At 34.9% G+C, this 16,621-nt stretch overlaps 1 protein-coding gene across 1 annotated transcript in view; it reads left to right on the top strand.

Annotated features, from left to right (window-relative positions):
- The window catches only part of LOC149798029 (uncharacterized), a 77,777-nt gene that overhangs the window by 34,929 nt on the left and 26,227 nt on the right, over positions 1 to 16,621 (top strand). The window contains exons 3-9 of the mRNA XM_089963117.1: positions 1,727 to 1,936; positions 3,491 to 3,544; positions 7,219 to 7,290; positions 8,633 to 8,767; positions 13,587 to 13,694; positions 14,120 to 14,224; positions 15,324 to 15,428. Of these exons, the coding sequence (XP_089819243.1) occupies positions 1,737 to 1,936; positions 3,491 to 3,544; positions 7,219 to 7,290; positions 8,633 to 8,767; positions 13,587 to 13,694; positions 14,120 to 14,224; positions 15,324 to 15,428 (779 nt within the window). The 5' untranslated portion in view covers positions 1,727 to 1,736. The remainder of the gene's footprint in view (positions 1 to 1,726; positions 1,937 to 3,490; positions 3,545 to 7,218; positions 7,291 to 8,632; positions 8,768 to 13,586; positions 13,695 to 14,119; positions 14,225 to 15,323; positions 15,429 to 16,621) is intronic.

Genomic DNA, 16,621 nt, shown 5'->3' with positions numbered 1-16,621 from the left:
TAAGAGCGGATGCTGATATATCAGATATAAATATCAATTTTACAGAAACTGTCTAAATCTATAATGCGGTAATCAAACTTATTGCTGAGAAATTTGTTGTTATTTATAAACTAACTTTGTGCTAAAGTACGACCAATTCGATATTGAGAAATAATTACCTTGTCTTTGTGGAGGTTCCATAGGTGGGAGGCCATTCGCATACTGAGGTTCTGACAACAATGAACGTGCTATTGCCATACTCGTTACATGCTGTCTGCTACTTGCTGAATAAGGATTGTTTTAAAGCCAGGTTTTATATCAAGGTGTATGGTATTTTAAAATGTGATGGGTGCAAAAATAAGGCTTTTCCGACAGCGCCGTCTGAATGCAGAGTGAGGCATGTAAAGTAGCTGTACAATTCTTAGTTGGAACATAAGGGTGCATTTTAGTGTTGATATATATATATATGATCTAAACGACTGAATACCTACGGAGTATAGAATCAGTTGATACATAAAAGGAAATAAACCATACACACTTGTGAGTGCTGTCCAGCTTGTATCATTAATTAAACGAAACTATTCCCATCACCAATATTTAACTTTCTTGGGGAAAAATGATTATACATTTTCAATATTGTTTAAACTTTGATGTGTTCGAGATATGTCGAGTCATTTTTTGTCTTTAGGGTTAATACTGAAATTGGTTTTAGGTTGAATATCTGCCTATACCAATATAGAAATAAACTCATGGGGTATTTTACTCATGCTTATGATATGTATTAGTGCTCCATCAAAATCTCCTGTTGGGTCTATATATATATTTACGACTCTATGGTCTTAACCTGACCAACAGAACAAAGTTTAGTTTTAGTATAAGTCAACAAATAATTGATTTCCCTAGAATGCACAATGCAGATTTAAAAGGAACTATAACATCGTGAATTTAATGCCAAATAGTCCTAAAAAATCTCTCAAAAGTCCAAAAGTATAGTGTTCTGAATGAATTTCAATGGTGTTCCGAATGAAATCCGATCTTGAAAGTGATGATGTGCCAGTAACTTTCAACGTCATAACGATCCAACTACCTTGCTGTATAACAATTATATAATCCATAATGACGTTTAATGAAGTCGCAGTAATTCCACTATAGTGATTAAGTCGATGAGCACTTTGTAATTCCTATGAATAATCTAAATAAATAAATTCGTTTACATTGTAACTGACTGATTTCACTAGACATATGTTACACGAATAATTTTAATGTAAACAGTCCTTATATAAATCCTAAGAAACAGTGCAAGTACAGGGATATGGGTCATTTTCCAATGAAAATCGTATTCAAATTTTCATTGAGTACATTCAAAGTTTCTAAAACGTTAGTAAGCAACCTATATATAACTTACAAACAGGACCAAAACCACGAACGTCTTCTATGACCTTCTAAAGTCAACATAGATCCTAACACTATCCTCGTAATGTTGAGCGTCTAGCAAGGCAGCTGTTAGTACCATTTTCTAAAGTCTTTGGTATGACTCGGCCCATGTTTTATCCCGCGACTTCCCGCATCCTAGGCGGATGATCTAACCACTAGGATATATTTATCCTTGAATGTACCCAAAATGTACCCAAATATCTGCTTCGTAATTGCTCAGAATATTGTCTAGCATGTGTTCCAAGTCTTCATAGTGCAATGCAAATAGTCTTTTTGTTTTCTTGTATTATTTTCATTACTCTTATAACTCAAGATCTCAAGATATGACTTCCACAACCACATCTGGTGGACATGGTAAAGATGACGAAAGTAAGCAAGTTGGGCCGGACAACATGTCGACAACAGATTGCGCACATCCGGTAGACAGTAAGGAACCTTTCAAAGAGGAGATAAGTGTTTTGTCAACTACACATAATGAGGAAGTTTCCAATAAAGATGCTTTTAAAGATAGAGAATTGAGGCAGTAAGTATACCTTTTTGTTCTAAATGCGGCATGTATAAGCGAGCAAAGGTATACAAAATTATGTTTTAATGTTTTCTAATGTTAAATCATGGCATTAACATTTTCTTTTCCAACGCTGCTGTTGCGAAGAAAATGAAGACGTATAGATTGTTGCAGTTAAACATAATGCACTTGTGTGCACGTTCAATCGATATCGTATTCCATTAAACACGATGGCAGATACTAAAAGGTCACTAACAAAGTTTAAACGTTTACACATGGTTGTTTTGTTAGCCTTTAATGTTGAAGATTCCTCTGCTTTAGGATTGTTTTGTGAGTCTTGTTAGTGCAGATCGCCGCTATTCGTTTGCTTGTGTATATACGTTCTAATTCCGTGATAAATCTAATTTTGCAAGGAATGCATTAAGGCAGAAAAGACTAAAATATAAACCTCAGGTAATTTTTTGTTTCAGATGTATTTTTGTTATTCAATATTTGTGCCACCAACCTCTTTCTTTATTCATTCAATGAAAGGCTCTTTGTCTTCGCAGCTTCGTGTAGCTTAACAATATTTGCCTCAGGTCTTTATATACACAATTTTGTTCTTTGCTTTTGGTACTTGCTCAAGTCTGGTCTGTCTGCATCTTGATAACTACCGTTATTCAGTTTGCATCCAATTTTTCTCGAATTGATAATTCTTGCCTGTTTAGCAAGCTTTTTCAAATTCTTATTTTCTCTTGTGTTGTATCCAGTGTTACTCCCCACCATTGTTTGAATGCATCGGCAGGTATGGAACATAATGTATATGTGTTTTGTTTATTTGTTTGTTTTGCTCGCGATAATAAACCGATTTTGTTTTATTAGTGACATTCTAACATCCCATTACGTGTTGTATTTATTAGAAGGCTGCTGCTGCTGCTTTGCTTATTATAATTTGTATTTTAACCCAATGTTGTTGTTTTTTCTGTCATACTGGAGCGATCGTAAGCCGGAAACAGATTTCTGGAGCTGGCATGAATCTACCCTATTAGAATAGATGTGGTCCTTGAAATCTTTATCTTTATTTCATTGGATTACTGGGAGTATTGCTTTGCTTTTCAGCTAGTAAATGACTTTATGTAGCTCATCGCCAGGTATAACGTTTTCTCCGACCCCACTCCCTCTGTGCCAGTTTGAACATGTATTGCATTTGTTGATGTTTATGCTTGCAAACGTGTAAATTTGCATGGAAATAGGCAGGAACATACAAAATCTCAAAGAAATAAGATGATAGAGAGATTTTACTTCATAGTCATCTGAAGAAACAAACGAGAAATTACATATTATTACAAAGGACATCATCATCAATAATTGTAATATTAACTTCAGTAAAAGGACGGATTTAAAGAAATATGACTTAAAATCTCAAAATTATAACGTCTATATAAAGTATAATACAGTAGGAGGAATTTTGTTTTGATCATATAAATTGTATGTGACAAAAATGTTTTGCCTCAAACAGATGCATGACTGATTATATTAAAGAAACAAAACATCGAATAAGCAGCATAAATATTTGTTCCTTTTTGTTCTCAGTGATGACAACATCTTGCAACAAAAAGTCGAAGAACTAGAGAAAAAGGTTAAAAGGTACAGAAAATCTTTCATTATCTTAGACCAATCTCAGGGCGAATATTATAGAACCCACGAAAAGGGAAAATAGCAGAAAGAAGCTGAAGGTCATGGCGTGTAACGGGATAAATCATTTACTAGATTAGTAATATAGTGGAAAGTACTTGAGTAGTTAGTAAAGTCTTAATTTTAATATCCAGATCCCTTTTTTGAACACCATTCTGCATTGATCCTGTTTAGTTTTTGTTTTTTGTTTGGGGGGGGGGCTGTTTGCTCTTTTTCGGAGGATGGGGTTCTTTCTTGTGTCATTTTGTTACACAGAAATACTGCCAATTACCTGATCATAGGTATACTGCAAAAGTGGAACAAACTGACATTTCAGTGCTGTACCACCTATAATATTACATGGTAGCATCCCCTACTCCTAAAGGAGAACACTACTGGACCACTGAATATTTTATTCATTTTTTTGTTAATTTTGATGGATATCTCAAATTATTGAAGAAGATTTTGACTTTTATAGAACATATTTAATATCACAGAACTGTATAATATTAAAATTACTCTAAATTGTACAAACGAACATCAGTTACTATCGTTATTTCAGCTCCCATACTATCTCGTTGTTTCTCTTTACGTGCATTATGAACGTATAAACTAGTTTAAGCGGTGAAAATATCATGATATCATGTCTGCATTTTCGAACTTTTACCAGCCACCTTCATACAAAAACTATCCCGCATCGAAAACAGCAATAACAGTATATGGGTTTGGAGCAGTATCAACTGTTCCATACGGTAAACACGTTAACATTTATGTTGCTTTGTACTTCCTTTCGACAAAAATACTGTATTTGTTGGCTAAGAAAAAGAAATGAAATATAGTGTGAGAATTGGTGAAATGGATTTGTAGGCCTGTACATATATGCATTGTCCGGAGCAGTAATGAACAAGGATTAGCTTTAAGAAAGGGATCTCTTATTTGTAAACGACAATGTATGTGCTAATCATTTGAGAAATGTTTCGAAATCAATCAGTAACCTACATTTGCACGACCTTTACGCCTATTGCACATTAAAAACGCAAGGAAAAAGAAAAGAGACTAACAATGTATTTACATGTCATCTTCGTCACGTATGATAATGAAGACACACAGCTGAAACCTACGTGGACTGGATAGCACCACACACGTGTTATTGTGGGAAAATCGAATAAAAGGTATAATCGGATTGGTATGTAATGTTTGCCCACTCCTGGTTTCTGTAAACCAAGGGATAAAGATTTAGTCATATTTCTTGTTTGGAAATACAATTCATAGAAACACCTAGTCTGCCAGATAAGGGTTATTTGTGATTGGTCAGATATTTTACAAATCGAAACCTTGTTAAGTTTATTTTAGATCAGTCATGACTGAAAATGGAGCAAGTTAGCGCCAAAAATTTAAGCGATAAATTAAAAATCTAGCACTGAAATTTGGTAATGACAACGCACTAATTAATTACGACGACATTATATATACCAAATTTGGATGCGGCAGGTGAAAATAATGGTAGTCCACGGTTCCGGAGATATATCACTAGATGATCAAGATATCATCACGGAGTCTCATTAAGATCATTGGATGAAAATAACAGGACATGGATTAGGACTTACCACCCACACTAACTGGAAAACAGCAATCTGTTACCGCGAAATTTATTGCACGTACCATTTAAAGTAAACACATTGAAACCAAATGTTGGAAAGCATACTTATAATTTTGTAGCTGTAGATCGGGTAACTGACGATGTACATGTATATTATTCTTCTTTTAAGCCAATGTATTCAAACTTGTGCACAATTTCAGATCGATGGAATCATATTATCGTTATATTTATATGTAGATTACAAGAGTAAAACGGCAGCAATATGTTAATTGTCAGGTAAAGTCGTGCAATGTCTAGGTCAATCGAGCTGAAGCTGCAATGTTTTAAGTATGGAAACTCCAGGAAAGTGAAGTTGTTGGAATAAGAATTTTATATCCTGTAGCATTCACCTTTCAGCCTCAAAATCAACATAGCTGTACCCTTACCAAAATGTAGATAGCTTATGCAGTTTGTGAAGAAAATTGTACCAAAAGAAACTAGACCTATTAGTGGAAGCCAAAATCCTAACTTGCTTAATCAGGTCCAGCAACCTGTGCATTTCACCCCTTGTCCTTAGAAGTAACAGAATCTTGCCACTGACCACGTGTTGCCTACCAACAACGACCGACGCAAATTAGGAGAAGGAAACTTGACTATCATGCAAAACGTGAAGTAACATATTTTCTCTCCTGTAGTCTGGAGGCTCAGGTTTTACTGTGGTATCTTCCACTCATATTTACCAATCTGAAAGCGGATGTAAGTTTTCTCCCTTGTCCGACACAGACAAGTTCGTATACTGTCTGATACAGACCACATATTGGTCGGTATGTTATTATTTATATTCTATTGTCAAACATTGCCGATTTTATTGTGCCCTCCTACGCTAGAAACGTCCAATAAACTTTGTGAATTATGGAATATTGTATTGCCAAAGTATGTGCTTTTCTAATTTGTTTAGTATACGAATCATTTGTCATCTTTCTAATATAGCCATTCCATTATAGAAGCTCTTTCATTTTCTTTGTGTTTAGTAAAATATACAGTTGGCAAATAATCAATGCGAATGTGGGAAACCGACTTAAAAGTCGAAAGCTCGTTGTCGTTATAGCTATATCAAATATTTTTGATGAGAAATAGGTGATAAATATTGTCTTGTAGTTAACAACTTGTGTGTGAGATGTTGCTCTAAATCATTTGTTGCTCACTTTTCCTGTCCCTGATTGCTCTTGACAAAGTTCACACAAGTCGATTCTTCAAATTCAAAATATACTAAATTTCATTAACTTACATTACTCATCAAATACAATTCTATTTTGACCCCCCAAAACAAAAATGACAAATAGTCAAGCATTGAAATATCACGGTTCTCCACGTTTAGTTAAGAATATTTGTTTTTAATAATCGTATATTCCTAAATATTCGAACGTCGCAAACCATATTCAACTGATATGATTGAAATTTAGACGCACGTGCAGTTATCATTTTTAAACCGATACGCTCTTTAAAGATTAAATCCCGTCAAAAGTGACCGTTCTCTCCAGAACAATGTATGACGTTCCAAAAGATTTTAACATGTGTCACAAACAATGACAAAGATGACAAAATAAATTATTTTCACTGTGCAAATTTACTACTAACATGTTGAATACTGCATATCTTGATCAATGTGTTTATAGCCCTGTGTTTACAAGCATATCTTGATTACTTCAAAGCACATATTGCCATATGATATAGCATTTCTTCTTAAGGGGCACCTGTTATCTCGAAAATAATTGAACAATATTAAGAAATTAATTTTGTTTACAAATCGGGTAACAAAGAAAACACATGATATTTAGAAATGAAGTAATTAAAAAATTCGAGAACTTTTTAGTACGTTTCTACATACCTTGATATATGATTTTTGTGTCGTTTATATTATGTGTAATGTTTTTATTTACTTGTTTGTTTTCAAGCTCATTCATACTCTAATACTTAAATGCACGGTTCTAGTACATAATTTCATTTAAAGGCCTATGAATTCCCCTTAATTTTTACGTTGTATGACATTAATTTTATCATTATTCAGCAAAATCGAGAAAGTCAAACACTACAAAGAACAAATGAAGAAAGAGAAAGAAGACAAACAACATTGGCAGCAGTAATGATCTAGTCTATCTGTCTCTGTTTTTCTCTAATTTCTCAGACTTACGTACACCTGTAATTCGAAAATAGTTATGTTATGTCTGTCTGTCTTCAGCATGATTGTCTAATAGAGCTGATGCTAATATATTGAGTATAAAGTCACATTTTGCAGAAACGGTCAAAATCTATAATGTTATGACCTAAATTGTTCTTTCTTGAGAAATATGTTTTTATTGATATACTAACTTTGTGGGGGAATCAGTCTTTTTATCTCCTTCTCCACTTCAGATTGAACAATCACCAAACTTGTACATAGGTTGATATGGGATTATAATATTGTTTTAGTATTTTTGGCTTCCTAGAATGGTGTCTAGGAAGGTTTCAAGGTTAAAAGGTACAAAAATGAGTTATATTTTTATTTTTAAATATTTGTGACCTAGCGTTTCATATGCATATGGAGCAGATTTCGGATTAGGTAGTTCGTTGTATGGGTCCGGGTCACATGGGTCTTTTTTAAAAAAAAATATTTTATAACAAATATGGCGAAATATGAAATGTCGCTGTGAAATTGCTAAACTGGAACGGAATTGAGAAGAGACCACAGACCATTCTGAACAAAAATCTGAAGAAATAAAAAATGCAATAATTAAAAATAGAATCTTGTAATTGAATTGAAAAGATATAGACTTTAAAACGAAAATAAATTTAAGAAAAAATTGAAACAAATGTTTTAAATTATAAAAGTGTAAAAACATAAATAAACTTTTTTAAAAACAAAATTTGAAAATTAAAATAAAAACATAAAACTAAAAACAAAAGCTTCTCCATGCAAATTTAAAATAAAATAAAATGTACAATACATATCGCTGCTGACAGACAGTCTTACTGACCAATTTTGACCCTTACTTGCTCGCCCACGTCGAAATTAGTTAGTTAATAAGAATGAGAACACAAGACAATCCATCATCCAACTTGACCGTACAAGTTATATTATAGGCACTGGTGCACGTGATTATAAATTTATACTCCCCATTACAATCTAAACGGATTATAAAATATGCGAGTTAAGTAATGATCGCTAGCAAATATAATTACAACTCAATAGCTGGATATACAGTCAGAACGTACCAGAGAAATATTGCTATAATGGTCACTAAAGCACTTTCATGCACTCTATCTTCTACTTATAATAACAAACAGTAATTTTGTTCTTCTGTTTGCAAGCAATTATATTCTTATTATACATGTGTTACAAAAATGCATAGAGAGATCTGTGTATAAGAAAACATTTCTGAAATTCTTGCAAATCGATGCCTCTGAGTATGAGTATATTAAATTATAATAACATCCTTTTTTAGACTTGTATGCATTTGGAGGAGCAAAACTGAGGAATGGCTGAAAAAAATTGATAAATCCTCGGACACTCAAGACAATGAAGATTTTATAGTCACAGGAGGGGTAACAACTAACGTACAAGAGACTTCAATTGAACCGTATGTAATACGCTTATCTAATCTACTGCATTTTCAAATATGCCTACTAAAATATAAATTATAATGCTGACCATTATTATTGATTATGCGTTTCTTTTGTAATCGTAGGGAACTGACGTTTTCGTGTGCTGCAGCGTCTTATAAGCTGTTTAATAGATCAACTTTTGGTGAGTCCTCATAACTGTCTTGTCAATCTTGCAACCAGATAGGGAGGACTCACAAACTTGTATATTACTAGATCGGTGCAGCTCTTCGTAAATTATATATCATGAAATAATGAGCAACAAGTAACAACAAATTCAGAGTTTATTTTTCAGATGAAGAATAATATTCACAACATTGTCATAAAGTAAATGCTTAGATAGCAGGTTTCTGAAACACACTGATAAAATATTCACATGAAACACATATATTTTGCTAAGTATTAGGTATCGCTTCAATTCAAGATATATCCCTTGCTGCAGGGATTGCCAGATCATTGAAGTTTATGAAGCCTGTGCGTATAAGCAGTCAAACCTGTTCCAAAGTTACAACAACCATTGTGACTTTGCCCTGGCAAATTTGATATATACATATCACATGTGGAACGATCAACTGATTTTTGGTATCATCGACCAGGAAATTCCGAACCAAACAGTGGTTTCTTCCTACCTCTGTAGATACGCTGCAGCGACCGCTGAGCCATATCATACTAAACTTTTGTTTCACGAGAAAGGTGTTATTTACATATAGAAATATCATGTGAGTCAATGTGCAAACGTATCTTATCTCACTTGCGTCAGCCGTCCTCCAGTCACATTGTCAAAATCGGATAATGTTGTCGGATTCAAAAGTAGGGCAGTATATATCGGTAGTGTGGATTAGTAGTTTTCATACGTTTTGTCACATACCACATAAACATTGCTAGGGGTCTCGGCGGACCACTTCATGATCTTTCCTAATGTTGATTATACCATTTGCTACCTATTGCAACCTTTCCGCAGATAGCCTGAAAAGGAGCTCGCTGCCTACCAGTAGCCCGCGTAAAGCTTTGATAACCTCTGATGTAAATGTCGGAACAATTCGTTTGCAGGAGTGTGGGATAAGTAGTAGTGTTTTCACACCACAGATGTCTTCTTTTGTGGCAGATATATTGCTTCACTGCTTTTGAACAAACCGCCATCACGTGATGCGCGCCAGTCAACCCATTGATACTATGATGGACCCTCATTAATTGCTTTAAATGATCACTCCTTGGCTCTCCACACTACATTGTGTTCTAGAATAAAAGAACTGGGACTACATTTATCATTATCTAAATGTAAACAGCTGCGAATAAAGAAACGTTGTTTCAAAGCTGGCCGGCGTAGAACAGGGAGAATAATTCCAGTTATCTCCCTTATACCCTATCAGGCTCAACAATTGAAAAATTCGACCATTAATTTAGATAACCTAATTCAAATTCCTATTAATTCGTCAACCTTTGTGTCAGCTATCCATGGAATACCTCTGCGCATTGCATTATTCAATGCCCAATCAGGAGGACCACCGGAAAAGCGCACAGAAATTGTTAATTTTATCAACGACCAGAATATTGACGTCTTTTTCCTGACAGAAACATGGCTAAAAACATCATGCGATGAGCCCAAGTGTACGGATCTACCATCCACTGGTTACTCCATCAGATCGTTCCCTCGTAACTCTCGCGGAGGTGAAATTGCTGTCATCACAAATAACTCCATGATCAAACGTCTTAACCATACGACAACATTCAGTTTCGACCACACATCGTTTGAACGAGTCCAAACCACACTCACACTGGAGCAAAGGTCAGTCCATTTTTTCTGCCTATACTGCCCTCCTCCTAGTAGGAAAAACAAGCTGACTGAATCTCTCTTTTTGGAGCAGTTTCAGAATCTCCTGGAGTATGGAAATTCGATAGGTGGCAACCTGATTATTCTTGGAGACTTCAGTTTTCACTTTGACTGTCCCGGAAACCCAAACACATCAAAACTCATAGATTCCATTAATGTTTTCAACGTCAAACTGTCAGTTAACCAACCCACCCATAAACATGGTCAAATTTTAGAGTGGATTCTTCATAGACCTGATGATAACATTATGCGGTCCTCCCTGGTATCCCATGACCTTGCATCAGATCACCTCTGCATTATATGCCATCTTAACGTATCAGTCACTAACCCTCCACCTTTATATGCTACTATATGATAAAAAGAACCAAACTAATGCATGACATCCAAGCAAACCTAACAACCTGCTTGCCTCCTACAGCAGAACAACTCGATAACTGCCTGTGTTCATTGCTCGACAAACATGCCCCAGCTACCAAGTGCAGAGTATCAATTCAAAAGTGTTCTCCATGGTTAGGGATCAGCTTCGATCTGATAAAAGAGACTGCCGTAAAGCTGAGAGCCTTTGGCTTTCAACCAGACTCACTATTCATAAGCAAATCTATGAAGCCGCTAAGAAGAATGTCACAAAATATAGTCTATGCAGCGAAGTCAGACCACTACACTACTAAGATCATGGAAAGTTTCAGCTGCAAAGAGCTTTTCGAGATTACAAGCAAGCTAATGTCAAGGAACCAATGTCCATCACTTCCAACTATCTCCTCTCCAGTCGACCTTCCGGACATGTTTGCAAATTTCTTCGTGACAAAGTACAAACCATTAGAGATAAGCTTGACACCACAATTTCAATTTACTCGTCGTCACGATACAGTTGGGATACGGAACTTGAGCGGCGACCATTAGCAGCATTTGAACCTGTCTCTATGGATTTCGTACGTACAATCCTGATAAAGAGTGCACCAAAGTCATGTGAACTTGATCTAATTCCAACATCACTGCAGCGTGAGTGCTTATATCCAGTATTGCCTTCACTAACTGATGTTATTAATACCTCTCTCTCATCTGGGGAATTCCCATCATTTTCCAAAACTGCCATTGCTGAAGAAACCAACACTATACTATAACGATTTAAAGAACTACCGCACAGATTCTATTCTCCCATTCATATAAAAAATCTTAGAAAAGGTTGTTCTATCGAAGCTTGTATATCTCATCTGAATTCAAACAGTCTTTTTAGCAATGTACAATCTGCATATCGCCCTTGCCACAGTACTGAAACTACTCTTCTAAAAGTAGTTAATGACATTCTTTCTGCTTTAGATAGCAGAAAGATTACAGTCCTCACCCTCCATGATTTGTCCGCAGTATTTGATACAATAGACCATTATACATTACTTCACCGTCTGCAGCATTTATTTGGCATTCATGATACAGCCTTACTGTGGTTCAAGTCCTACTTGGTCAACAGGACACAAATTGTATCTGCGAATGGAATTCGATCCAGCCCAGCTGGTATGTTGTGGTGTTCCACAGGGGTCTGTTCTTGGACCTGTACTCACCATTCTATACACTCCACCGCTCTCAAGTGTCATATATCATCATCCAGTGTCTCACCAACTGTACGCTGATGACACCCAAATATACAAATCTAGCCACCCAACTGAAGTTGATGCTACCATCCAGGTGTAGAGATGTGCATTTCTTATGTGAAATCATGGATGACATGTAACAAGCTGCAGATGAATGAATATAAAGCTGCGGCCATTCTGATCACAACACAAAGACTTTCTCATTCACATCGTTTACCTCAAACAATAAATATCAGCAACACCAACATTAAATTCACACAATCAGTACGAAACCTAGGTGTTACCGTGGACAGTACTCTCACATTGCACCAACATGTCATGAACATATGCAAGGCTTGTATATCTGGAGCTGAGATGCATCAGCTCCGTTCGCAAATATCTTTCAGTTGATGCCACTAAAACACTTGTGTGTTCATTAGTACTTTCAAGACTGGCCTATTGTAACTCAATTCTGTCTGGTTCATCTCAATATATGCTCCAGAAGCTTCAAAAAGTTCAAAACACAGCTGCTCGGATAATACTTAGAGTACAACGATCAGAGCACACCTCTCCGCTGCCCTGTACCCTACACTGGCTATCCATTCGATCCAGAATCAAACTCAAAATTTGTTATATGTGCTACGTTTTACTGACAGACTCTAGTCCAACATACCTATCCGACCTCACCCATATGTGCACACCAGCAATATACTTACGCCCCTCTTCTGACAACTCATTATTCCCGTTATGAAAACAAAGTCATATGGACAGCGTTCTTTTGCATACCAGGGCCCAGCAACGTGGAATGAATTGCCCATTGAACTTAGACACAAAAAGACAATGATCCCAGTCAAGAGGGCTCTCAAAACTCACTTATCTCGACTGCAAGAACAAACTTAAAGACCTAATAATGTTTCCTACCTTAAATATTATCAGCATTTTTTTATGTTTTCTAATTTCATGGTGTTTGTTTTTGTAATCATATCATTGTATGTTTTTTATCTTATAGGTGTTGTCTAATGTTTTAAAGCGCTTAGAGCTTTTCCGGATTATGCGCTATACAAAGTCCTCATTATTATCATTATCATTATTATTATTATTATTATTATTATTATTATTTGTCATATCAATTATACATGTCATTAATTCTAAAGAGAAGCCAATAGTGTCAGTATTGTAGGAGAACGTGTTTCTCTTGATACACATGTTATTTCGCAACGAGTCCAACATGAAAGTTTTAAAAAAAACTAATTCGATGTAGGGTTAAAATGTGAATTGAATTTATGCTACTCTCCTTGACGAATCAAGTAGAACAGATATAATAAAATTACAAGGATATACTTCTCCTTATCTACAGTCATCACATTAATGTTCCGCACCAGTTCCTTTCCATACTTACAGACAATTGTTAATCCTTGACCGATGTATGCAGGCCTGTTTGGATGAGAGAAATAAAACCCAGAAAGAAATCCAGTCTTGGGAAAAAAAGAACAAAGATCTCTTAGACAGGTCAAGTATGAAACCATTGATTCATGTGATAAACACAAATGAACTTATGGGTAAAAATTGAAAATTAATACACTAAATGAAGAATTGATACTATCAATGATGAGATTGTTAAAGAGTGTACACATGTTAACATCATGTAAACCAGAGGACACGATGAAGCACACATGTTACATTGACATTTATCGCGGGATATGATAGCAGCATAAATAATTAAAGTTATTAAACCAGAAGCTTTAATCCTTAATGCATTTATGTGCTTCATCTAAACATTTGTCCGCTAGCTGAACATGAGTTTAATAATGCCGTTATGACACTGTTTTAATAATACTTGTTTTTCTTTTAAATTCCTTTTATCTTAGCTTTCTTGCATTGATTTTTAAAACAAATGAATACCTAAAAAACTATGTTTTATTCTCTTATCACAGTGTATCCAAGCTGGAAGAAACTATGAAAAAAATGCAGAATGAAAAGGAACAGCTTATGCAAGAAATTATATCTCATGAATCAAAGAACAAAGAACATGAAAAAATGTAATTATATAGTCCATGAAACCGATCATTATGATAGATTTCCACTAGAAGACATATATGTTAATAAAGGGCAGCATTGTTGAATCCCCCATCTTAGGTTCGTTAACTAATTTCAGCCTTCAATGAAGGACCCATTTCCATAACGGAAAACATTTGGTGGTCCCTTAAGTATTCTGTATAAACATATATCGCAATACATCAGATTTTAAATTTCTGAATGTAACCTTATAATATAAGTATTCTGGTTCAGACTTACTTATTCGTAAGTCTGAACCAGAATACTTATATTATAAGGTTGCTACTATGCTTGCGACTGACTTCGGTGGTTTGAAACCAAAAGAGCAAATATAATGAATTCTAAGATAACAGGTGAATATTTAGTTTCATGCTAAATCTTAATAAAAGGCAAGCGACAAACAGAGTGTGAGCGAGAGCACGCATACACACAGTGTCACAGACCCACATGCACATAAACACGCACACATAATGTGCAAAACGCACACTCTTCTATATTAGTTTTAAAATAACAATTATAAAACTTTGAGGAAGTTGTATTTAGTTCTTCTCAGTTCTTACTCATTAATTGTTGTGTTCAAAACATGGAATAGAAAACGGTTATTGTTTAATGCAATAGTAGCAAATGGAGTTTGTATTTTAATCAAACCAACATATAGCAGAACAGTATATCTAGCACCCTTACACATTTATCCTTAGCATGCTCTTATGTTCGTAAAGTTTATTTTCGATCGAAAAGGAAAGGAGCCAATTAAAAGTTTGCATAAGCAGCGGAAAAGGAGTTAATACAATGGCCAATAATCATTATTTTATCAACGGATGTTCGCAGGAAGATAGTTTTCTCTATTTGATTGACTAAAACAAGCAAACAGTTTTGGGTTGAATATATCACGCACTCTCAAGCAAAGAGACAGATACAGAATGTAGTAAGGTGTTTATGAACAATTGGAAACATTAAAAACCGTTTGGAAACCCCTCACAACATCAATTAAATGTTCTATTTTGATCAAGCAGTATAACGTGTATCTGCATTTTGAATTTCATTTTTTTACTTTTTGTCTATTTATTTTCTGTTTACTCCCAGAATATCTACATTAGAAGACTCCTTGGAAAACTCGAGAAAGGAGATAGATAATCTACGGAAAGAAATGAATTCGCAAAGACAGAAGATAACGAATCTGCCCAGAAAGTATGTAAACGTGTTATTCTTAATTATAAAGTTATTGAATAACATGAATAGATTAATGGTATCGGGCATGGACAAACTCGCATATACATGTATACACCCAAACAATTTATAAAATAATTAAAGTCTAATATTAGACACAAAAGAAATCAATGAGAACCTAAGATATAATTGTTATACCGTCATTGACATTTACACTGACAACAGAACACAAAGGTTTACTGAATCGATTATAACAAGAACATGTAAATGGGATTACAAGAGAGCAGTATATTCGGTAAATATATTGTATTGAAAGTGGTTTCCCAACAGTCAGTTCTCATGTATTAATTGTTACAACTTGCAATGAAGCATATTTATATTTCCCAAATTCTTTCGATAAATTGTTCTAACAGCGAAACAGATCCATCTTCATATATTACTGTAGGTTTATTTTATTGTATTTCTGCGGTGGTCCAAGTCTGGCACTCAAGGTATTTATGACGTTATGTAGCTACATTTATGTTTGAGAAGCATATGAACATTTGAAACAGAAATGTTGGGAAAATGAACTTTTGTTCGTCTGCACGAGAATACCAGTGGCATATAAATTGACTGTAACATATATATTTATGAATATACATTTTGCAAAGAGAGATTCGAGTACATTATATAATTGATCAGGAAGGATTGGGGTGCTCTAAAAATCATTCAAAACTACTAGATGAATCATATTGTTTTGTATCACCATTAACTAATAATAGGAAAACATAACAGAATCTCGTCAGATTGAGGTACAATAAAAATGTCGCTCGCTACGTTTTTACAGGCAAATAAATAACTGCAGAGTGGACAGCTTCTGAGGGAAAATAGACCCGAATTCATTTATATGTTTTGCTTCTCTTGTTCGGCAGTCTAAATTAAGTCGTCGGCATGTTTCACACATGCCAATTACTAATAATATAATGGCCGCGGCAATGCTTTTTATTCGGCAAAATATTACATTCGTGATCTAAACTATTGAGCACCTATGCAATCCTTTCTTTTATTATTATTTGTATTTTTTGCTTTTGCTACAGACGCAGTATATGTGTACAGGAGCCAGTTATTGTAATAATGAGATGTTTTATACTAGTATGGTACTATCCAGGCTTTTACACAGTGTTAGAAACGGAAGCCCTTGGTTAGGAAGTATGGCGTTTGATTTCAACGCAATC

This window comes from Sinohyriopsis cumingii, chromosome 6 (genome assembly GCF_028554795.1).
Source record: "Sinohyriopsis cumingii isolate HCF-2022 chromosome 6, ASM2855479v2, whole genome shotgun sequence".
NCBI classification, from domain to species: Eukaryota; Metazoa; Mollusca; class Bivalvia; order Unionida; family Unionidae; genus Sinohyriopsis; species Sinohyriopsis cumingii.
Note: the sequence above shows the minus strand (reverse complement) of the source record. Positions and strands in the feature narration are given on the sequence as shown.